General features: G+C 52.1%; 11 protein-coding genes across 11 annotated transcripts; 3 read left to right on the top strand and 8 right to left on the bottom strand.

Annotated features, from left to right (window-relative positions):
• Positions 1–4095: 4095 nt before the first annotated feature.
• N7468_004742 (putative monooxygenase) lies at positions 4096–4470 on the top strand (the record flags this gene model as incomplete). The annotated part of the gene is made up of 1 exon (XM_058474039.1): positions 4096–4470. One exon carries the CDS (start codon positions 4096–4098, stop codon positions 4468–4470), a length of 375 nt encoding a protein of 124 aa, XP_058333042.1.
• Positions 4471–4927: 457 nt separating this feature from the next.
• Positions 4928–5647, bottom strand: N7468_004741 (glutathione S-transferase family protein; the record flags this gene model as incomplete). Its single annotated transcript, XM_058474038.1, has 1 exon — positions 4928–5647. The coding sequence occupies one exon, from the start codon at positions 5645–5647 to the stop codon at positions 4928–4930; it is 720 nt and encodes a 239-aa protein (XP_058333041.1).
• Positions 5648–6332: 685 nt separating this feature from the next.
• On the bottom strand, positions 6333–6638 carry N7468_004740 (uncharacterized protein; the record flags this gene model as incomplete). Its single annotated transcript, XM_058474037.1, has 1 exon — positions 6333–6638. The coding sequence occupies one exon, from the start codon at positions 6636–6638 to the stop codon at positions 6333–6335; it is 306 nt and encodes a 101-aa protein (XP_058333040.1).
• Positions 6639–6814: 176 nt separating this feature from the next.
• N7468_004739 (uncharacterized protein) lies at positions 6815–7183 on the bottom strand (the record flags this gene model as incomplete). Its single annotated transcript, XM_058474036.1, has 1 exon — positions 6815–7183. The coding sequence occupies one exon, from the start codon at positions 7181–7183 to the stop codon at positions 6815–6817; it is 369 nt and encodes a 122-aa protein (XP_058333039.1).
• Positions 7184–7393: 210 nt separating this feature from the next.
• On the bottom strand, positions 7394–8158 carry N7468_004738 (uncharacterized protein; the record flags this gene model as incomplete). Its single annotated transcript, XM_058474035.1, has 4 exons — positions 7394–7453; positions 7516–7729; positions 7859–8036; positions 8065–8158. The coding sequence occupies 4 exons, from the start codon at positions 8156–8158 to the stop codon at positions 7394–7396; spliced, it is 546 nt and encodes a 181-aa protein (XP_058333038.1).
• Positions 8159–8434: 276 nt separating this feature from the next.
• On the top strand, positions 8435–9831 carry N7468_004737 (DUF3500 domain-containing protein; the record flags this gene model as incomplete). Its single annotated transcript, XM_058474034.1, has 2 exons — positions 8435–8648; positions 8756–9831. 2 exons carry the CDS (start codon positions 8435–8437, stop codon positions 9829–9831), a joined length of 1290 nt encoding a protein of 429 aa, XP_058333037.1.
• A 496-nt stretch (positions 9832–10327) lies between these two features.
• N7468_004736 (uncharacterized protein) lies at positions 10328–11224 on the bottom strand (the record flags this gene model as incomplete). The annotated part of the gene is made up of 4 exons (XM_058474033.1): positions 10328–10507; positions 10596–10886; positions 10999–11060; positions 11125–11224. The coding sequence occupies 4 exons, from the start codon at positions 11222–11224 to the stop codon at positions 10328–10330; spliced, it is 633 nt and encodes a 210-aa protein (XP_058333036.1).
• A 1089-nt stretch (positions 11225–12313) lies between these two features.
• Positions 12314–16239, bottom strand: N7468_004735 (U6 snRNP complex subunit PRP24; the record flags this gene model as incomplete). The annotated part of the gene is made up of 3 exons (XM_058474032.1): positions 12314–13384; positions 13441–13668; positions 13726–16239. The coding sequence occupies 3 exons, from the start codon at positions 16237–16239 to the stop codon at positions 12314–12316; spliced, it is 3813 nt and encodes a 1270-aa protein (XP_058333035.1).
• A 718-nt stretch (positions 16240–16957) lies between these two features.
• On the top strand, positions 16958–18050 carry N7468_004734 (mitochondrial 54S ribosomal protein uL22m; the record flags this gene model as incomplete). Its single annotated transcript, XM_058474031.1, has 2 exons — positions 16958–16997; positions 17059–18050. The coding sequence occupies 2 exons, from the start codon at positions 16958–16960 to the stop codon at positions 18048–18050; spliced, it is 1032 nt and encodes a 343-aa protein (XP_058333034.1).
• Positions 18051–18312: 262 nt separating this feature from the next.
• Positions 18313–19352, bottom strand: N7468_004733 (phosphoglycerate mutase family protein; the record flags this gene model as incomplete). The annotated part of the gene is made up of 4 exons (XM_058474030.1): positions 18313–18642; positions 18720–18962; positions 19015–19203; positions 19266–19352. The coding sequence occupies 4 exons, from the start codon at positions 19350–19352 to the stop codon at positions 18313–18315; spliced, it is 849 nt and encodes a 282-aa protein (XP_058333033.1).
• A 427-nt stretch (positions 19353–19779) lies between these two features.
• Positions 19780–21744, bottom strand: N7468_004732 (uncharacterized protein; the record flags this gene model as incomplete). Its single annotated transcript, XM_058474029.1, has 2 exons — positions 19780–20952; positions 21013–21744. 2 exons carry the CDS (start codon positions 21742–21744, stop codon positions 19780–19782), a joined length of 1905 nt encoding a protein of 634 aa, XP_058333032.1.
• Between the last annotated feature and the right edge of the window lie 251 nt (positions 21745–21995).

Raw genomic sequence — 21995 nt, 5'->3', positions numbered from 1 at the left:
CCCAATGGCCGAATCACCGCGCGCATTTCGAAATTAAAAGACGGCGCTGGCGGGAGGATCCAGGCCACTTCGTCAATCGGGCGGCATCAATTGAAAAAAAAAAATCCCATGCTTTCTTACCTGGGCTTCGATGTCAGCTGACCTGGAATCCTTCAACATCGATTCAACCCCCTGCTTCCCAGCTCGTGGTCTCACTGCATTGTGTGAAGCAGAAAAATTCCATGAATACCGAACTCCCTCGGGGTCCGTAGGAACCAGTTCCTGTGCTGGAGACCTTTTCCCTTTCATCTCTTGCAGGGGTCTAACCCCCGGCTCCTTTAGATCCACCTTAGCGCATGCTACCCAGCGCCAGCTCATGGAATCCCCGTCTATCCTGAAATCCCAACCCTAGCGCGTGATGAAAGATGGGTAGCTGCAGACCCAACGAGGATTTTGTCCGGCCGAACCAGCCTGGTGGTTTGCGGTTAATGCATATGGCAGTTCGGCTTCCCCCATGCAGTCCTCATTGGTAGAAAACCCTCCCATGCGATCTCGCTTGGACGATGCGTTCAACCGTCCGACAGGATCAGGCACGCTGCCGGGAGCTGACTGGCTCCGAGCGTCGAGGGTGCGCCGGAGAATATACCCTTTTCGAAGAGAGGCGTCCTTGAAACGGGCTCGGTTGACGGTGATGACGATCTTACTCTTACGCTTGATTTGCTATCGCCATTATACCCAGCTATCAGTCCGTCCGGATGCAGGACCGACGGGGTCTATAATTAGATCCCCCTTCACTTGGCTTAGAAAGAGGGGCCGTGGAGCCACTCTCTCCTAAGCTGACATACTATGGAGACCACCCTTCGCCAAAGAGAATTCCGAATTCCGTGGTGCGTGAGACTTCGGAAATGAGATCATCTTTGCATGGGTTTATGCAGCCATCCGTGGGTGGAATTCCCCACTTCAAAGATCCCTCGACAACGAAGCTGACTGCGATGGTTCTGCATTCAAGCACGATCATCTTTGCCAAGTCATTGTGCATCAAAGATGCATATCTATTGATATTTACAGATATGTATATATTATTTTCTTGGCCCTGTCTAGCTCTGGTGGTACAGAGCCGTGGTGGCTGCCATGAGGCTGGGGAATATTTTCCGTGTACTAGTAGGGAACACGGGGGCCAAAATGGGTTGCACCATGCCCAACTCTGGATCTGACTATGATTTGTGATTTGCTCCTTATCCTCGTTGCAGAATCCCTGTATTGTCTTTCTCCTGGTTGGAACAGCCTCTGGTCGAACCGCCACACCAAGGCCCCGTTCTAGGCTGATGACGTTCAATGGAGTGCTAGTCTATGGCTCGGTGGGCCCGATTGAACTGTTAAAAAACAAAAGAAACAAAAGAAAAAAAAATATTTCAAAGGATATAAATAAGACATAATTCAAGCCCAGAAGAAAGACCATGGCTATCCCTATATAGTATGGTCGATTCCCCGTAAGAACAATCTACGCAGGACATAAGTACATCTTCCTGCCAAGGGCGCAAACTTGAGTCCGTTTCAGCAACCCTGAACCTGTGCTACTAGATACAGAAATTCAAGTTTAGTTGTCAGGCATGAGGTTTACTTGTCTTCGGCACACCCTTGCCAGCGAAGGGAGGAGCTAAACCCGAGACGGTGAATGCGCCGTTCTCCATCTATGCATGATATACACTCAGGCCTTTCATTGGTGAATCTTCATCAGGACTTATGCCTTTTTTTTTTTGCTACCGTCGACGCCGAGTCAAGCTTTTCAATAAATGCCTGTCCTAGCAACGGCATCGTTTTGAAAACAGGGACCCTGCTGATCAGTCAGACGCCAGGCTCTACCTCGATATTCCTGCCATTCTCGAGGTCGCTTCGCCAATGTAACATTCGACCTTCGCATGTCGTGTGCCACCAGAGATCCTCGCGCGTATAAGAGTCGATCCTCCCGGGCTGCCTCCATTTCCGGGTCTCATTATACTTTGGCCTGGGCAGCATTTTACCCTTGTCCGATTTGAGAAGACATCGCTTTCCTTGGCTTCTGTATCTATTCCTTGCTCGCTTGGTTGGGTGTGAGGGTAATAAGAGGCACACGAGCACCGAAGCCTTTCACAAGTCCTTGACGGCCGTCGCTCATTTGAGACTCCATTGAACTAGAAAGTGCCCGCACTCAGGACCTAATCAAGATTTCGAGTGTGCTTTCGCTGGCTTACTCCCCATTTCAGGTGGGATACAATCTCCAAAACATAATGGGTACTTCAGATGCTTCTGTGTACAGCTTGGATCCAAGTCACATCTCCTGCATCGGTGGCCGAACGGTCGTGACATGCCCTCACTGCGCAGGAAACGCGCCCAGGTATGCACACTTGGGATCGTATATCGCTCCCCAAAAGTTTTCTTATTGTGTGCTAGCTAGAGCTAAACTTTGCCGATAGAGGCGCGATCTGTGGAACTTGCAGCGGGCGTGGCTTCAATATCTTTGTTTGCCCACACTGTAATCCTGCCGGGACTGCCACCGTGGCTCGCTCGATAGGGACGTCATCGGCTACAGCGAATACCACGCCAGGCTCATCGGCGCCCTCGTCCCCGGGTTCATTAAGTCGCAGCTCCTCTACGTCCTTTCCGTCACATCTAGAGCCGCGGACGGACCGGGCCTCGAGTTGGAGAATACTAGGGAATAATGGCGATGCGAGCTGCGGGCGAGTGGAATCTAATACCCCTCGCAGTCTCTAGGCCGTTGGAATTTTCCACTTGAAGTTCTTTCCGTTGATGTTATGCTTGTTCTTGGCTTCCGACTTTCATCCTTCACAGAATGTACATTTTCTTTTTCTTCTGGGACTATCTTGGATAGGGAGCTACAGGTGTTAGGGCATGGGCAGCGGGTTCTGCTTGAGCTTTCGACTTTCCTCTGTCTGTCATCGTCCTGAGCTTTTCACTGGTGTTTGGACATTAGGTGTTCTGAATAGGCTACTCATATAGAGCGATGATTCGGATAATCTGAATGAGAAGGTGTGAGCATTGGGATAAAAAGTGCCATTCAAATGGTATATTTCTTTGACGAACAATTGAAGGTTCCTTCAAACTGCCAATAACCACGTGGGTTTTACAAGCGAGGGGCCATAAACCCCATGGCGTTGCAATTCTACTATGGGCGCAGCAGCAAGCATGATATTCTTTCCCTTGGATGATATTCCAATTGCTTCCTCTTTTCGATAACTTAGCGAAATATGAATAAACTTTACTTAAGCATGCCAGGTTTTCTAGTACCTGATATCTTGGTCTAAAGGGTAGTGACCCAAGCGTGCGTGATGTATTAGATCACTACTACCAAGTCTATACTCGTTGAGATCAGTGCCAATACGGTACTGCCCATGTTGTTGTTGCACTTATCTCGATCGACGGGCATCACGAACCACGTAATACAAGCGACGGATGGTGTGACATGTTCACCCAGGCTAAGGATAGCCGCATAGACCTACAGGGCCCTCTCTGTTGCTGGTAAGGTTTGACCCACGTCGTTGCTGGACTTGTCGCACATGGCATTGACGCGACTAATTCTCGAAACCGTTTCCAAGAAGGCTCTTGGAGGAACCCGGGCAGAGCGACCCTTGGGGACCCTCCAAGTTCTTGTCGCACATCTTGCACAGCTGGGACGGGGATCATATGTTTCACATAGGAACTTGCTTCATGTACGCAATCATCATAGTATGTGGGCCACTGTTGACGATGTCTCCCATAGTAAGATAACCGCTACTGCGATTCCACGTCTCGTGACACCACCAGACTCTGGGTCTTCATAAACCGTTCCTGCAAGATTGGTCTACAAGGCCTTGATACCTCAAGTCCCTGCAGCATCTGCGAGTGCAAGCTAAATTGCGAACGCCAGTTGACCCTCATCGTACAGGATCCCCAAAGAGCAACATCGAACATGGCACTTTCTGTCTGGAAGGTCCGGCTCGGCAATTCCGAGCATGCGCAATAGGCCATGGCGGGATTGCCCCCGCTAGAGCTCTCCTACTATTGACCGTCAACACGATGGGAGACTTGAAATAATCCAGCTTGCGATCGGTGGGAGCTTGGATCCAGAAACTGCCCACCATGGCAGGTGACGTGCGTGCGCTCCTGAATCAAAGGCGGATCACCTATCTCCAGGTCTCTAAAGAAGCCCATGTGGGCGTAACCCCTCGAAGCTGGGCTCGGCGGAATAGCGGCGGAATAGCGGCAGCAATCTTAGCTGCTTTCTCTAACCACTCGGTGCAAGTGGTCGAGCAAAAAGAGCTGGCCGAGGTAGAAGCCAGTCGCCGGATCACTCCGAACACGTTCCGACTCTTGCAGTACTGGGATCATCCGCCATCGCTCTGGCTGCGGCGGAGCCTACGAAGCTTACGGTGCTCCGGTACTCCAAGAGGGTCTAAGGAAGTTCAAGAGGCGAAGCTATTGTTCGTGAGACTTTTGCGCAGGTATGCATTATGATCCTCCGTCCACATACTTGCCCATTCCCGCTAATCCAAGTGACGGAATAGCGAAATGATTTCCTTGTGCATGACGGGGATCGACAGAAAGCCCGGAATATCGTTTTCCGGTATGAAAAGTCTCCAATTTGACTTCGAGCCACACTAACCATTCTTTAGGACCTGCCCCGAGGCACAGGCCATGGATATACGGATACGATGCGGTGCAGGAGGTCCAGGAGGCCGTCCAGGCTAACCAGAAGCCGTTTTCCCCCAGGCCTCAACAAAAGCCGCGTCTGTCCTCGTGGCCATGAATGAAGACTCCACCCCATGAATGAAGACTCCACCAGGTGTTTTACAGTGCCGTTCTTCACGGTGTTTTATCTTCACAAATTCATGTCTTTCATTTATTTATGTAGGAGTGGAATTGACGCTACAAGTAAAAATACATAGGACGAATCCCCAGATGGCCATTCCAGTTACTTCGGGGAAATGTTCTTCATCAAGTCAAACTGTGTAGCCTTGGCCTGTAGAAGGGGCACAAAGTCATCGCCCTCACAGAGTTTCATGGCCTTCTGGTAAGCCGGTCGCTCGCCGACCCGCTGAAGATAAGCAAGAATGTTCTTGTGTTTCTCCGTATCAAACTCCACGGGGAAAAAGCCACGCATCGTGGTCAAAGCAAAGAAGTTCATGATATCAGCCGCGGTGAGTTCCTTGCCAGCAAGGTATGCCCCAGTCTCTGCCAAGCGCGCGTCCAGGGTCTCCAGACCGCTGTTCCATTTATCGACCATGCGTTTCACTAATGGGGAGTCAGGGTCCGCGCCTGTGGAGCGAGTAATCATCATTCGGCCAACGGCAGGCATCAATGACCCATTTGCGACGTGGAACCACTCGATGTAATGCGGGTACTCGGCTCCGTCTTTCGGGGTAAGGGCGAGGCGGCCTCCGCCATACACCGCAATGATGTAGTCGACGATGGCCCCTGACTCGGCAATCACCACCTTGGAATTGGTCACCGGCGAAGGGTCATCCACCATGACCGGGGCCGAACCGGAGGGGTGCAGGTCTTTGATTGACTGAGGGGCGAAAACTGGGTCGCGATTGTGCTTGACGAACTTGTAATCGATTCCGAGTTCTTCAGCGAGCCAGATGATCCGCTCGGACTGGGAAAGACCCATGTGATGAAGAGTCAAAGGCATGGCGGATGAGATAAGCTTCAGTCGGATTCCACAGTCTCACGGTACTATGCTGTTATGCGTTCGAGCGTATAGATTGAGCAAGATGAAGAAGCCGAGGGTGAGCGATTGAAAGGGCCCCCCCCCCTCTTTATATCGGCTGGTGGGGCTGGATGCGATCACTAACAGCCATGTCGATCAATCGATCATAAGATCATGCCATCGATTTGAACTTATCGGAGAGAACCTTTTTCGGGTCTACCCTGCAGCTAAGCTGGCTTTGGCAAGAGACTCGTCAGTAGTCCCACAACAACCCATTGATGTGATTGAATGTGATTGCGGGGGGAAGGATGATTCCGAAACTCCGAGGCGCGGACATAACGCAGTTAAGCATCCGCCGTTTCCACGAAAACCGCACCTTGCATATGGAAGATCACGGCCTCACAAGAACCTTCACCTGACCATCGAGTGACTCATTCAATTGATTCCAAGACGGAATAGGTAGGAGACTCACGAGGATTCGACGAATGTCCATGTATACCACTGGCGTGGTGATAAGACCGATAGCTCCACTAGCGGTATAACAAGCAGCACTTGGCAACGACTCACTGTACACGGTCGCTAATTCCATTCGAAAGAAGTCTAGCTGTCCAATATTGGGTGCTCTCCGATATCATCAAACACTCGGGCCCTCCCTTTGAAGGAATAGTCAAGGAAGCCAAACCCATAGGCCCATTCGGGGCATTTCTAATCCGGGTTGCCCATTCCCGTGCCCATCCACGGGGACGGGCAGTTCAATTCCTTCGCCGAGGACCGGCGGTGGTTGCTGTGCTCGAGATACTCTGAAGTCTTCCAAGTACTGCTTGATGATGTCCACCGACCTCCGGGCAACCACCGACTCATCCATAGCTTCCAGAATCTCGACGCCCATTTCGACCCAGCGAAATAGCGGCATCGCCTCCGCGCACATCCCCAGCTTGAACATGGGAAGGAGAAGCGTCGAGGTAGCGAACATTACGCACGTAGTGTTGTACCACCTTTGGACTACTAGCAGGAGGACATGTATTCCGTACAGGCTCGGCGACGCCATATCAGCATCTGAAGAGTTCATGCACCCGGTAGATATCATGGATCACTTCTATCGTCTTCTGGGCTGCACCCTGACCCTTGCTCATCTTTTCATCTAGCTCGCTAGGGGGGCTGCCGAAACGTCCGAGTAAAGTGGCTCAACAACGGCCGGAGCAGGAGCATCTTCTCGTTGTAGGAGCCTGCGCGCTGCAATCCGTTAGCGCGCTGAAGGGTAGCAGGGAGTAACCGTGATGGGCATAGGGATTCCCAGGACGAGCCGTTGCCTCCTCGCCCATTTCGGGTCTCTTTGGGGGCACTTCGCGGAGACCCACGCACACCGATATTTGGTCTAATTCTTTCTGGAAGCCCGGCAAGCCATCGATCCATCTCCATTTTGATTCGAAGAGCTAATTGTAGCTTCTCTGGGAGACTTATGCGGGAGGGGTAGATTCGAATAGAGAACCGACGGATCATTTGAGCGGAGTCGGTCATCCATGGGATAATAGCATACTCGGAACCATCTCGGTCTGGCAGAGCTCACACACGGACTAATGATCCAGAGGAAAGAACGCTAAGATACAATGCCATAAAGCTTGAGGTAGGGGTTTGTCCCCTGTTAAACCACAGATCATTAAAGCGGAGTAGAGTGTCTTCTCTATCGATAAAAGGATGGATGAAATGGGACATTTTCGAAGTAGCCATTCATGAATTCATGCGCTTGCTCAAAATAGTAGTTGTTCTGTTCAAGCGACCTTCAATAGGCTGGTCCAGTAGTCTCCGGCGAGAAACTCGTTATGCAAGGTAGATAGATATTACAGAAAAACCCCCTGGTCGGGCCCGTTGGTCCTCATGTGGTCTTTGGTGTCTTGTCTTTGGTACCTTGTCTTTTGGAGATAACCAATTACAGCAGCGGAGGACGTGCTGCCGCGGAATTCAGCCGCATTAGTATGGTGATTCATTTCATGCATTTCGTCATCAGCGCTGTCTGCCGATTCGTCTTGCCGGTCTGGGGCCACTTTGGTTTCTCCCGGAATAGCACTGGTCTAAGGCACGGAATTTGGCGTATTCCTCAGAATCGCAAGTACCTGAGAATATGGAACTGGCCCCTTTGGTAGAAGTTGAGACGCAGTTAAGCGTGCCTCGGCTCAACGAAGCTTCGAGTGCAACTCTTCGACCTTTTTCTCCATATTAGATACATAGCTGTGGACATCGTCAGACGGCAGTTCACAGCCGTATCGTCGATCCACCAGACTATTTATAAGTGGAAGGAGGATATGGTACCTTGCAGACCGGCCGCTTTCGCGTTCTCGATAGTCCCTCTGATAAACACTATCCACGTTACTTTCTATGAAGGGTCTTAACGGATCTCCCACTTTCTGTCCCCACTTTCCCGCCTCTCTGCAAATCCTCCGCAGATGGCACGATCCACGTAGACTTGCCCAGGCGATGCGCCCGATATTGAACCATTTAAATCGCGTATAGGCATACGGCTCTTCTCATAGATAATTTCCCGCCAATCCCAGATAAGAACGAAAATACGCTATTGCCACCATCAGACGGAAACGGGTAGAGTCTCACCCACATTCCCCACGTGGAGAAGGCGCCGCAGCGCGAACTTGGTGGGGCTAATCCGAATGCTGAAGTATAATAACGTCTCTCCCTCTCCGCACGGGTTTTCCATGAAGCAACCCTCCATTCACCTCCGATCCCTGCGCTGGAGCTTCCATTCTGCGCATCCCCATAATGCCGACCTCCCAGTCCGCGCTCGGGAAGCCGGGCGAGTATCGTCAGTACTTGCCCGATCTGAACATTCCTCGATTCCAGATTATGTGTACGCAAGATGCACATGAGTATGCACATGCTTTCAAAACGGGGAAGCAGCCGCCGTGGCTGCACGCGCTGTACATGCATTGGCTCGAGCTGTTGAAGGAGCCCTTCAAGGGCATTACTACGGACGGTATGGGACTGCGGTATCCGCCGCATTGTGGATAGAAACCCCCCCCCCAAACTAGGGCTGCAATGGGCAACACCCCGAAGACGCCCTTTTTCTAATAGCCCTTCTAGGCCGTATCCGCCACGATCTCTTCCCCATACAAGACGAACAAGTCCCAATTCAACACATTGTAGACACAACGCAGGTGTTACTACGTCTCCTAGACGACACCCAAAAAGAAGCCATAACCTACCACATCGACTCGCCTCAATGGCGCACCTGGTCCAACCCCGAATTCCTCCTAAGCCACAAGGGCGTGCGTCTCGACGAACTCAACGACACCACCCGGGACGCCGTGCTAAACATCCTCAAAGCCACCCTCTCCCCAGAAGGCTACGACAAAGCCCTCAGCGCAATGCGCATAAACCACTTCCTCGGCGAACTGGTCAAGTCGCCCCGGGTGATGAACCAGTACTCGTATAACTTCGTTCTCTTCGGCACGCCCTCCACCACCCGACCCTGGGGCTGGTCGTTCTACGGCCACCATCTGTGCCTGAACGTCTTCCTGTATCAGGGCCAGATCATCGCGTCGCCGTGGTTCACGGGCGCTGAGCCAAACGAAATCGATTCCGGGCCGTGGTCTGGAACCCGCATCCTGCAAGTGGAGGAGACGCTGGGGCTCGAGCTCATGCAGTCGCTGTCGGCGGAGCTGCAGTCCAAGGCGCGGGTCTTCGCGCAGATGAAGGATCCGGCTATGCCGCCGGGGCGCTGGAATAAGGATGACCAGCGCCACCTATGCGGGGCATACCGGGATAACAGGGAGGTTCCGTACGAGGGTGTACTAGCGTCGACTTTCAATGAGGCGCAGAAAACGCTTTTGTATGGAGTCGTGGAGCAGTACCTGCTGTATCTACCGGCGCGGTCGCGGGAGTTGAAGCTGGAGCAGGTGCGCGGCTGGGAAACTGAGACTTATTTCAGTTGGATTGGAGGGTATGCGGATGAGGATCCGTTCTATTTCCGTATTCAAAGTCCGGTCATTCTCATTGAGTTTGACCATCACTCTGGGGTGTTCTTGAATAATGAGGAGCCTAAGAAGTTCCATATTCATACTTTGCTGCGGACACCGAATGCGGGTGACTATGGCCATGCGCTGCGCAGCCAAATCCCAAGTGTGGAAGGTCTAAATGGGAAGGAGATTGTATGGTAGGTCGCTGCAAATCATACGTTGTGGCCCTTTTTTTTTTAGGCGGAATACTCGTGCAATGTAAGCGATGGTTGATGACGGTACCAATCCTACCCTCTTTAAACCACGGCCATCATCTCCAGAGTGATCCGATTCAGGCGAAAATAGTATGCACTAGGTATCTGATTTTGGATTCCATTTCAGGGAATGGCATGAATGATGTATGATGCCATACCGAGTCATACGCTCGTCCATCTTATTCATATATGATCATCAGGGAGAGCGCTGAAGAGAATATTATAAATGCAAAATACATCCCCAACAATACTAGTACCGAATCACTGGGCCAACCCCTGGCAGATAAAAGAGGGAAATACAGCGTTTGATGTAACATAGGTCTCTTATATATCCGTGCTGGTCCGCCGCATAATCCTTGCAAATGAGTCGCCGCCTGTGCAGACACGGGAGCTAGGACATCAAATCAGCAGTCAAGAGAAAACAAGCATTATCACTAATTATCTCAGCTTTCATCGTGGTCTGGGATGAGCTCATAGCCGCCTTCCGATGGCAAAGTATGAGCCGCAATAGCGATTGCGCCCGCACAGACAAGGCCGATGCACCAGCTGACGGTGCAGAAGATCCACGACTCGTCCAGCTGCCAGCCAACAAAGAAGCGGTCTTCGTTATCGAATAAGTAGGCCTACAACGGAGTACAGCACCAGGTCAGCGCAATACTCTTAGTTCACCCCAGATACTATAGAAACGAGACTCGGGAGCCGTTGACATACCACAATAGACATACTCGTCGCCTGGACGATCGCGGACAAGACGATGAGAATACTGAGGATCCGCCATCCATTTTCGCGGAGGCGCTTGCCGCCCGCCAGGATTATCAGATATGCCACGATGCTTATGCCTTGAAGCACGACGGTAAATGACATAAGGAATCCGACAGAGCGCCACATGGAGCAGAAATATCGGTTCTCGCCATGGCAGTCTTCACGTTGCGGGAAACTTTCGCAGGTATCGGTCAGGGAAGAGCAGCGACGATTGAGTCCGTAGGAGTAGTGATGTGGGGGCTGAGAAGCTTTCAGTCAGCTTGACAAGAGTCCGCGGTATAGATCTCACGCAGTGGGGCGATTGGCCAGGTGGTACCATGTAGAGGATACGAAGATATCCGACTGTACTTACCTTTTCACTGTGGTAGCTGACCCATTTGGGGATGATGATAGACGATAGCGTCAACGCGAAAGCTATTCAAAAGGAATATGAGCACGAACTGCGCTTGTCGCCTAGATCAACGCGTCCGCAACTTACAAGCCAGGAACAGGATCAGAGATCCGACGTAGACGATGGTTTTAGTAAGAAACCCGGTATAGTTGCGGTCAGTACCGCGAGGTACCAGGTGGAAGTCCATGATGGTTCGAAGGAACGAAGGGAGAGAGATGAGGGGAAAGATGATGCCTCATTGCGTAGCCGCTCCGTTCGCGACGTCCCACGGCAGCCGATAGCGGCACGGCCGCCCGTATGTTGTCGTCAGGAACTGCCCACTGACCGCTGTACAGTAAACCTACACTTCCAGTACTATACCATACCGCTCGTCGGGATTGTACAGTGTACATGAAGGGAGAACCCCTGGGCAAGTTTATGATGCTGACCAAACCCATCTACGGCAGCGTATAGCGGCGCTATCGTCAATGGTCGTTTCGTCGAATACTATTGGTTCGATGGTGCCAAGCCTAGCGTCCCTGCAACATCGGATGAATTAAGATTAAATACTACTTGATTCATCCGACATACACCAGGTCTCACAAATTTCACCATGAATATGGATCTCTAAATGCTTTCGAGGTCTGGTGGATATCGGATGAATTCAGATTAGGTACTACTTGGTCCATCCGATATCCACCAGGTTTCACAAAATTTCACCCAAAAAATTGACCTTGAAATGTTTTCGAAGTCTGGTGCTGGTTTCTTTCTCCGGTGGCTATCGGATGAATCAAGTAGTACCTAATCTGAATTCATCCGATATCCACCAGACCTCGAAAGCATTTAAAGGTCAATTTTGCTGGTGAAATTTTATTAAACCTGGTGTTATTCTTTGGAACGGACTATTGATTTCTCTCTACTAGTAGTCAGGTGCCGAACTTGAACATGCTTGATGCGCTTCAGAGTCAACATCCCCGCTAATAGTACTACTGTTTAGAGTGGCAGTATCTTTGCAACTATCTTGTATCTGTACATTGTATAGACGGTTCAATCCTACCACCCTACAATTTACCCAGTACACTTATTGACTATAACTTCTGTTGATGAACGAAATTAATTGGGGTAATACACCCTCGGAAAACCATTGTCATTAAACTAAAGAAAGCCACCAAGCAAAGATACGTAATGTACATTGAGGACGCCGTCCACCCGTGCAAAGGAAAACATCAAAGGGGAAAGCCGCGGGAATAAAAAAAGGCACTTGCGCCACGTACTGTCATTGCTACTGCATCGTGCGTCACTGTTCCGAGGGTCTCTGCAACAGCGAACGGAAATCATCATTGCTCTTTTTGGGTGCAGAGGAATCTCCATCACCGCTAGTATCCATCTTATCGCCCTCAGAAGCTTTGGGGACCGAGGGGCCTGTCGTACGTTTCACGCCTAGTCCACCGCGACGGCCTCCATGGCCAGCAGCGCCTCGGGCACCTGGTTGTTGGGGTCGTTTGATGGGCGCGGCGAGGGGAAGAGCTGGCTTTTCTTTCTTGACGGAAGTCACCCGGTCACTCTTGTACTCGGGCCGCATTGCTTTCAAATCCTGGATACCCCCTATCTTCAGCTGGCGCCCAGCGACGATTTCCTTCCCGTCAAGCGCCATGGCAGCTTTGCCAGCATCGTGGACATCGACGTACTCGACCAAAGCCCCTTGGTGATCTGGGCGAAGAGAGATCTGGACGAGGCGACCCCATGGTTCCACCAGGGTACGAATACGGGCTTCGTTGACAGTGTCTGGGACGTTCAACAAGGCAATTGTACGTTCCCAGCGTTCACCCGTCGTCTCCACAGCCTCCGAATCCTCGCCATTCACTTCCGGGACGGGCGAGGCCGAGGTTTTAACTCGGGAAATGACATGGTGAGTCATGCGCTTCGCTCCAGTTTTGGTACTGGGCTCTACATGCAAGCGGCGAGACTTCAAAAATTCATCATCCATAGCCAAAGCTGCTGTTGCTTCTTCCTTGCTAGAGAAAGTCACAAAGCAAATTCCCTTGCTGCGGCCATCCGCCATTTTTGGGATGACAACATGCTCAACGGTGCCAAATTTTGAGAAAGCGTTAGAAACATCTTCCTCTTTTACTTTCCAGTCCAGGTTCTTGCAAAAGATTTCACGACCTTCCGCCAGAGCGCCGCCACGCTCCTGCTTCTTCTCTGGGTCGGATATTTTTGCTATGAGCTTGTGTCCTTCCTCAGTATCAGTACCATTCAACTCAGTTGCCTGGTGAGCTGCACTGGAGGAATCGAACTGGACGTAGCAGAAACGACGACTGACTTGGAATTTAAGCGAGGGCCAGCGAATATCGATGATGCGCCCATACTATATAGCTTGTTAGCGACAGCCCAAGCAGAGACACGAAACTGACGCAGGCTTACCTTTCCAAAGAGACTGCGGATATACTCGTCATCTGCAGCTGCAGGGAAATTTGTCACCCAGAGTGTCGTTTGGGCGTACGGCTGGACATCCACTATGTTTTCGCCCAGGCGCTTTTGATCGCGAGTCAGGGCTGACTCGGCATCTTCCCTCGTCTCGAATTCGACAATGGCAGACTCCGAGTCAGTGTTCTGGCCTGGAATCATCTTGACGCCATTGATCGTCCCGACCTGTGTATAGGGAGTCAGTTATGGGGTTCAGTCGTGCGGTTCATGGAATCAGCCTACCTCGCGGAAGAATTGGCGGATTTTAATTTCGGGTGTTCCCTTAGCGATATTCTTGACAATCACTGTGGAATGTTCCCGGTCGCGGCTTGGAGCATCGGGTTCGGTGCTTGCACTGTGAGAAATGTCTTCACTGCGCATTCTTTTGTGTGTAGGTTCGCCATTCAAGTCATGCTCATCGTCGCGTTTTCGTTTCTCAGATGACGAGGCGGCCTCGATAGCTGCCTCCATCTGCTGTTGCTGTTGCTGTTGCTGCTGTGCAGCGGCGGCAGCAGCTTCTCGCTCTCTTCGAGAAGTGACAGCCCTCATGGCCTTCCGCGTCTCAATCACAGCAATTTGCAGCTCATCCGAGTCCTCGTAGTCTTCACAATGAGAGAGGTACACTTGAACAACCTTCTCAGGCCAATCAAGGTCTGTTCGTCGGATAGCCTCCTTGAGAACGGCGGTCGCGTAGCTAGGGTTCGGGGTCCGTCTGGCAGCGTCCACAGTAGCTTCGACTTGGACGAACTTGCTCCAGGAGATGAGCTCCCAGTTGTAATATGTGATCCAGAACTCATAGCTATGTCCAAGGCGCTTCACAAGGCCCTTGAAAGTCTCCCTCGCACTATCCCAACTGCCGCTCTCGCTCAGATAGCGAATGTAGATGCGTTCCAGGCGAAACAGGGGATCGCCTTGATAGGAACGACCGTATTTCTTTTCTCCCAGTTCTTGAACACTTTCAATAGCTGAGCGAATGCCAACTTCGGCCACATCTAAATCTTCATCCGTTGCGTCAGAGAGGAAGGCTCGACGACGGAGGTAGCTACACCACGTAGTATGAACCTTGAGGACCTCTTCCATTCCACCGGCATCAAGGAGCCCCGTTCGGGTAGCACGGTGTTTGAGATCGGAGATGGTAGCAAAGGACCGGCCTTCTCTCTCTGAGCTCAGAAGGTACTGCGACCAGAGGTTTCCTGACCAAGGGCAGTGACGAGTTCCACGATCGAGAGTAGAAATCGTTGCTGTCGGGGTGCTCTTGTGGGGCGCGTTATGCTTCGACGGGTGTTGGTGCATTGACTCGTCGAGAAGGAACATGACGTGATCCTCCCAAAGAGTCACATCAGTGGGGAACCTCAGAACCGCGCGCTGGAAAATGGCATTGGCGAGCTCAATATGAAACTCTGCTCGCCGCCCTTGGCGAGGCCGATTCACTTCCCAGTCGATGTATTCTGCATAGATCGGATATTCCAGGGTTCTGTCGCCCGACGCCTCAGCTTCACTCAGGCGACGCTCAAAATCTTCCCTCGAGGCGTACAAGTTCTTCGCCTTGGCAGACTGATCGACAGTAGCGGCCATTATCCCTTCATACTTGGACTCATAGTAGGTCGAGATAAATGAAGAGAAGGATTGGAATGTCTGATCCCATGTTGCGTGAGGGGTCTGCAGTCGCGAGTCGAAAAGTCCCTTAAGGTGTTCAATCTTCTCCTGCGAGGGGGCCCGAGCAACATCCTGTGTTAGGAGATTCAAGTATCGGTCCCACACCAGGTGACTGTTGTTGATCCTCCAGCGAGTCGACTCTGCAGCTTCTCGCCATACCTCCAGCACAGACTGCCATGTGAACTTCTGCCGGTCTTCCTCAGTCCACTGGCCAGCTCCGCCCCCTTCTCCATTGGCAGATGTATACAAATAGAGCATCCATTCACCATAGATATGCCAAAGTTTTGTGCTACCGAACTCTTCGTTGACAGATCGCTGGCAGAGGATCATGACAGCCTCGCGCTCGGCCGCCGAATGAGCCAGCATGCTCTCATCTTGAATCCACTCCGCCCACAAGTCTTCACCCATCGCAAAAAGCTTGTCCATCTCTTCCCTGGCCGTGCGCATGTCTTTGAGAAGGTCGTAGCGTCGGGGATCCCCATGGATATCTGGATTGTTGGGCGGATAGACATGATTCACGAAGCCAGCATGTAGCAAGCCGATGAACCTGACATGAGCGTCGTATGTGTGAGAGTTCTCTTGGATTTGATTGAACAATTCGGTCGCCAGCCGCTGCGACTCTGGGTCCAGCGAGGTATCCACATAATTTCTACGCGCACTTTCCCTGGGACCTTCCGACATAGCAATATCGAAAGAGGTGCGAGGGGTAGGCGTGTTGTGGTTGATTGGGTTGACGTGAGGATTAATGGTGGAAGGAGAGAGTTGGTGTTCGTATGATTCAGGGCCGCGGAGGACGTTTGTAGCATTTGGGCGTTGGGGTTGGTGATGTTGCATTGCCGCGAGATCAGCGAGAGTGTCCATGCCCGTCGATGTCGCCGTTGCAGATGACGGCTCTGGCCGGCCAGCGGGTGCATAAATCTGCTGCGCAAGGGGAGAAGAGGGTTTGCTCTTTCGAGCGGTACCAGTGCGCGCTCGATGAATCGCCTTGCGGGGAGATGGGCTTGCAGTGGAGGGAGGTGCAGTGTTCGTGCCACCAGGGGCGGGTGCCGGCTTCCCAGATTGAGAGTTTGAGTCCGGGGAAAGTAGGTTTTTGATGTCCATCTTGCGGGAAATGAACGGTGGGAACGCTCTGAAAAGGAAAGGGCGTGGAGGAGAGCGACCGCGCTAAAGATCTAACGGAATGAAAGAGAGCTGAGGTCACGAATGGTGCTCAGGGAGCAGAGATCCAGGTTAGACGAGAGCCACAAGATGCCTCAAAAACTTGTCCATTCCTGCACCAACCCGAGGTAGCTTGCAGTTTACCTGGTGTAAGAAGGGGGGGTGGGGGAGAAGAAAAAGTGGTAGAGAGGGCGGAGGAGAGATCGGGAAGAGAAAGCCACTGGCGAGCCACCTGGGAAGGGGTGGAGAGAGGAGGAGGATGGAAGGAAGGGAAAGGTTGATGGAAGAAGGGGAGCACTTGAAGGCCCTGAAAGAGGGAAGATGAGGGCTAGTGGATCTGAGTGGAGATGACGCTGTGGAAGGAATAACGAACGTAAAATGGACGGACTGAATGCGCCATTCCTTTACTTTTGCTTGAGGCTACTTTGCCGTTTTCTTCTCGGTGGCGTTTGGAGCCTCTCCGAGCTTGGGTGCTGCTATCTTGTCCTCCGGGGGGTTCATTGTTCTGACCCATGAGTCGCGACATGCATAGATATTGCCGCCTCAGGCTGCAAATCTAGGGCCGGGCGGAGCCGCCAAGTGCGCGGCACATCGCCTTTTTTCCTTCTGGGGGAAATCAAGTTGTTGTTCCGCTACAGCTTAATCTGTCTACACGGCCACAATGGGCGCCCTTTATCCATACGGGCAGCTGGTTCGCTCTGGTAAGCCAATCTCTAACTCATGTCCCCATTCTTCGGGCCTTCTCGCTAACTATCCGTGAAGCCGCCCAGACTCGCATCGCGTGTATTCCCCGTCGGACGTTGGCCACCACTGCCGTTCGCTGTGCCCAAAATGACAACAATTCCACTACTGAGAAACCCTCGGTCTTTTCCTCCGTGAAGAGCTGGCTTTCGGGGAGTTCCTCAAAAGACAGCCCCAAGAAGGCCCAGGCTGTTCGCACCCCAACTGCCCCGACACCGGGTTCATTGGGGGAGACCTCGATTTTCGCTGACGAGCCTTCAATGGCTGGCCCGGCACCAAAGAAGAAGAAGCAGCAAGGAGCTGTAGCGGGCGGTGCAACTGAAGCTGTGCCCTTGGAAGAACGTGACAAAGCCTACCTCCAGCCCACGCTGAACCCCAACCCAAGAGCCCAATACCGATGGGAGAAGAAGATGATTGAACGCGAAGTCCGAAAACGTGGACGTGTCTCCAAAGAAGTCAAGATCATGCGCACCGAACGCGAGTCGCTATCCAAGTCACACTGGTTCAAGACCTCCCTCAAGAAGCTCGGTCCCTTGGCCCGTCAGATTGCGGGTAAGAACATCGACGAAGCCATCCTCCAGATGCGTTTCAGCAAGAAGAAGGCTGCAAAGGATGTGCTCGGTCATTTGGAACATGCAAAGAACGTCGCCATGGTTCGTGCAGGCATGGGCCTTCCGGATAGTGACAACAAGAACGAGTCTTCCAAGCCCATCACGGTTGTCCTCAAATCCGGCGAGCGCAAGAAGATTAACGACCCAACCTCCATCTACATTCAGCAAGCGTGGGTTAACCGAGGTCCATACGGACAGGGAATGGACCACCGTGCGCGAGGACAGATCAACCAACTGCGCCCTCCTTCCACAGGCCTTTCCGTTCTCCTGAAGGAAGAAAAGACTCGCATTCGTGAGTGGGAGGAGCGAGAGGCCAAGGCTGCCCGCCAGCGTAAGGAGCAGCTCTGGACACAACTTCCAGACCGGAAGATCTCTGCTCAGAACCAATACTACAGCTGGTAAGCGGAACTGATATGTCACTTCATCGGCGTTGCATATGTACTACTTATATTTGAGCTCCACATTGCGGTGGAGTCTCGTGGTTTCTTCTGTCTCTCACCTTCCATCTGTGCGAGTTTGGACGTGCTTGCATTTGTACTAGAAATTTCGGGCTTGGCACCCATGTACAATATACCTCATACTCAAAACACTTCAACTTCAAAGTGTCTAAGATATCCGCTTTGCTATGCTTCTCATAGTTTCTAAAATACCATCTAAGAAGCCATCAGGCCCTCTCCGCTTGCACGATCACCGGAATTACCGCTCCAGTCAGTAAAGGAAAGGGTCTGTGACCAACAACCTCCAGGATACTCGTGATAGCACCCGAATGCGCCGTCAACGAGAGATAGACATTCGCATCGGTCGCAAAAATATCGTTCAGCAGTATAGCAAAGCGCTTATTTCGCTCTTCGTCAGTCTCTCGCTTGTCCGGGCTATACAGAAGATCCTCTTCATCAAACCCCGCCTCAAAGCGATATTCCGGGAACTCCGCCGCGATCTCAGATGCTTTCGATCGTTTATCACACGTATGCTCCCCAATTGTCTCCCGAAGAAGCTAATCCACCGGTCAGCACTAACTATCTCTTGCCGCGACAACGTAAGCTATGCAGACAGGAGAACAAATCAACGTACCTCCTTAATCAACGGCCTAAAGGGCTTCGTCAGCGGCAACCCTACCCCCTCAAAGGTAATTTGCGCGGTCTGGCACGTCCTCGTCAACGGACTAACATAGTACGACTGCGGCGCCGGGATACCAAACCCCATCTGGTGCTTCCATGTCGCGCGCGCCGTTTCAGCCTGCGAGATCCCCAGATCTGTGAGGCGGGCATCGAACCAGGTACCGTATTCGTCGCCGTCCAGCTTGGACCAATAATCCTGGAGCCGGTGAGTATGCCAGGTCGGTGAGGGAATTACTGGGCCGACTTACATCCCATGCTTTGCCGTATCTCTGCTCAGCCACATTGTGCACGCCTTGCCCGTGGCGGCCTAGGAAAAGGACCTTGTATTGTACGGACGATCCGCCTAGGGCGTTTAGGTCTTCGATTCTTTGCTTGAATTTCTCCCATTGGGTGGAGATAAGATTGGAGTCAGCTATGAGGCCAAAGTTCTCCTTGGACTTGGGGAGTTTTATGAGCTTTCCTTTGCTTTTGAGTGCATTTGGTAAATTGGCAAACCTACATAGTCAAATGTGACGGCGTCGGTGGTGGGCTCATCCTGGAGGAAGAAGCCAGTTACCGTGGAGAACTTGAATTGCGGCTGGGCCATGGAGTGGAAACTCGCTTAGTGACTGATAGTAAGTGCAAGGGGTCCCCAGATCAAAGTGTCAGAACATGAATCCTACTAGGTAGGGTTCCCCAGAGTTAAAAAGCAATGCGGTTCGTTGGTGGGGCAAATCACCCAGACGCTATAATGTTGGGGACCAATCCGGGGCTTCAATTCTCACACGGTTGAAGAACTTCGAAGTACCCCATTCCATTTCCGAAAGAATTTACTCTAGCTTAAAGAATTGTGGTTTGGCAAAGATCAAATTTTATTCTTTATCGTGATCTAATAGTCTAGCCCAATCATCAGCGGGTGGCTCTTAACGCCGCTGGCACACGCTTGCGTTATCTAACAAATCAAACCCCTAACTCCAATTTTTTTTGGTATCACACAGTACACATATTGAAGCCCAAGATTCTCGATCTTATACTTAGAAAGGCTGAAAGGCTGACTGGCAGGCTTGTTGCAAGCCCAATTGGTGGATACTGCTTGTCGAGGACGTCTTCAGCAGCCGTCTAACAGACATCAGCTGCCTACCAGCGAATGCGAGACAATTGAACATGACAGTCTCCAGCCCAGAGGCCAAAGTATATGGCCGACATATGCCTGCAACCGCATGCAGCGCGTTTGAGAACAGCGAGCCAGCTTGGGCGAGCACGGATGGCGTTCCTACTTCGAGCAAGCCATCTCTTCCACAAGTGGCCGGTACGCTGGCTCCAATAGGAGAGAACAGCCCGTGGACGCGCAGTCGCGCTGCCTGAAGGACACTTGACCACTGCGTTCCGGCCTTGGCGATACCGCTGAGTGTGCTTCCTTGGTGGGGCAGCGTCGTAGATCGCTTTTGGCTCTCGCCTAATCCGACAAACGGAACATACGGTCTCGTGTGCACAGGGCTCGACGATTGAGGGATTCCGGTGCGGCGAGCCTTTCCGACTCCCAATGAGACAGCCGTTGTTCTAGTTTCCAGGCTGTTGGCGCTCGGTATGCCTCGTTTCATGCTTTTGTCGCTTGTTTTACAACCCGCTGGTTGTCTCATGCCACTCAAGGCTGAGCCGGGAAGCATCATGTCCAGTGCTCGAGAGCGCCACCTTGAGTCACCAACAGAGGTAGACATGACAAGGCGACCGAAGAACTGTGATTCTCTTCCTGGATCGTGTTCCGGTGCACCGCACGATTCGGTGCGATCTGGACAACGAAGTGCCTTCAGGCGGTATCGCTGATCGTGCTCCGGCGAACCGCGAACACTGGAAATCGTTCTGGACACTTGTCGAGAATCCGTCGGCAGCGTCGGTAAATCTGCTCCAACATCTCTCCGAAGAGATTTGACTTGGATTTTCGAGAATCGCGGGTTCGTCGTCGGTGCGCTCAGCGGGTCGTGACCTGACGAACTGTTCGTTGACCTATTGACGAGGCCATCCGATGGTCGTTTTACTAGGACGTTCGTATCAGGTAACAATACGGCAGACGAACGCGAAGCAGCCGAATGCGAGCTTGTCACGCTCATTGTCGGGGACCACATCGTCTGCGGTCGTTCCCTGAACGCAGAGGTCTGTGGAACTTCGGACATTCCGGCACGAGCGGCAGCCTTCTCGAGGCAATTGCACTGCGGACAAAATTAGCATAAAGTTCTAGCGTCATCCCGGTAGAGTCGATAATATCTCACTCTCTTGTGCTGCTTCTTGTGCTTCTCGCACGCGCCGTACTTTCGAGCTTTGATGTAGTTTTCTTTTTGAGCCTGGGAGCGAGGCTTTTGCTTTTTAGGAACGTTGGTTGTGGCATTCATGTTGAGGTCGAGGACCATCTCCATGCCTGTGTTTCCTGAGGGCATCGCTGCAGGTGCTTGCTCTGGGCCGGATGACGATGGTTGCGGAGAAATGCTCTCGCGCATGTACTCGGACCATGAAGGAGAAGAGAAGCTTGTGTTGGAATCAGACGACATGTCCAGATCCAATGCAGTGGCGTCACAAAGCCGCCGCAGATGCAATGCAATAGCAGCTTCCCGGCGCTTCTCCTTTATTGAGGCCGCTCTACGATCAGTGGCGGCCTGCGCCTCGACCAGTTCTCTGAAGTCATATGCGTTACCGTAGCCGTACAAGGACGGGCTATCGAAAGACTCTGTGGGCTCAGCCATCATCCCCATTATTGGGGATTGGCCAGCGAAGAAATTTTGCTGCTGGAGGTCATAATTGACCATCTCGGGAAAAGGGGAATCTCCCAAGTCTGGAAGGTCATTCCCGAACATATCCGCCTCGTAAGAGAGGCTCATGTCGGGGGAGACAGAGGTAGCCGAGGCGGATTGGTCATCGCCATAGGTAGGGCCAAGATCCAGGAATTGGTCAAAATCGACCCAATCCTCGATTGGAGCTTGGAAGAAGGTGTCTTGGACGAACGCCATGGTTCGCTAGGGTATCTATAAATTTCAAGAACGAATTGATGAAGGAATGGATTGGGTCTGGGAAGGCCTAGAAGCCGACGATAGAGACCGTGAGGAAAGAATATCGTGCCAACAGAACGCGAGCCACCTGAGGCAGGCTGCCATTGTATATGCGCCCGAGATCTGAGGGCTCACGAGGGCGGCTAAGCCAGTTCGGGGTCCCCGACTCCCACTAAGCCCTTTTAGGAGCCCGACGGTGCCCGTGCGGCCTG

This window comes from Penicillium chermesinum (genome assembly GCF_028974085.1).
Source record: "Penicillium chermesinum strain IBT 19713 chromosome Unknown utg000003l:1.0-5111272.0:1.0-5115320.0, whole genome shotgun sequence".
Classification (NCBI taxonomy): domain Eukaryota; kingdom Fungi; phylum Ascomycota; class Eurotiomycetes; order Eurotiales; family Aspergillaceae; genus Penicillium; species Penicillium chermesinum.
Note: the sequence above shows the minus strand (reverse complement) of the source record. Positions and strands in the feature narration are given on the sequence as shown.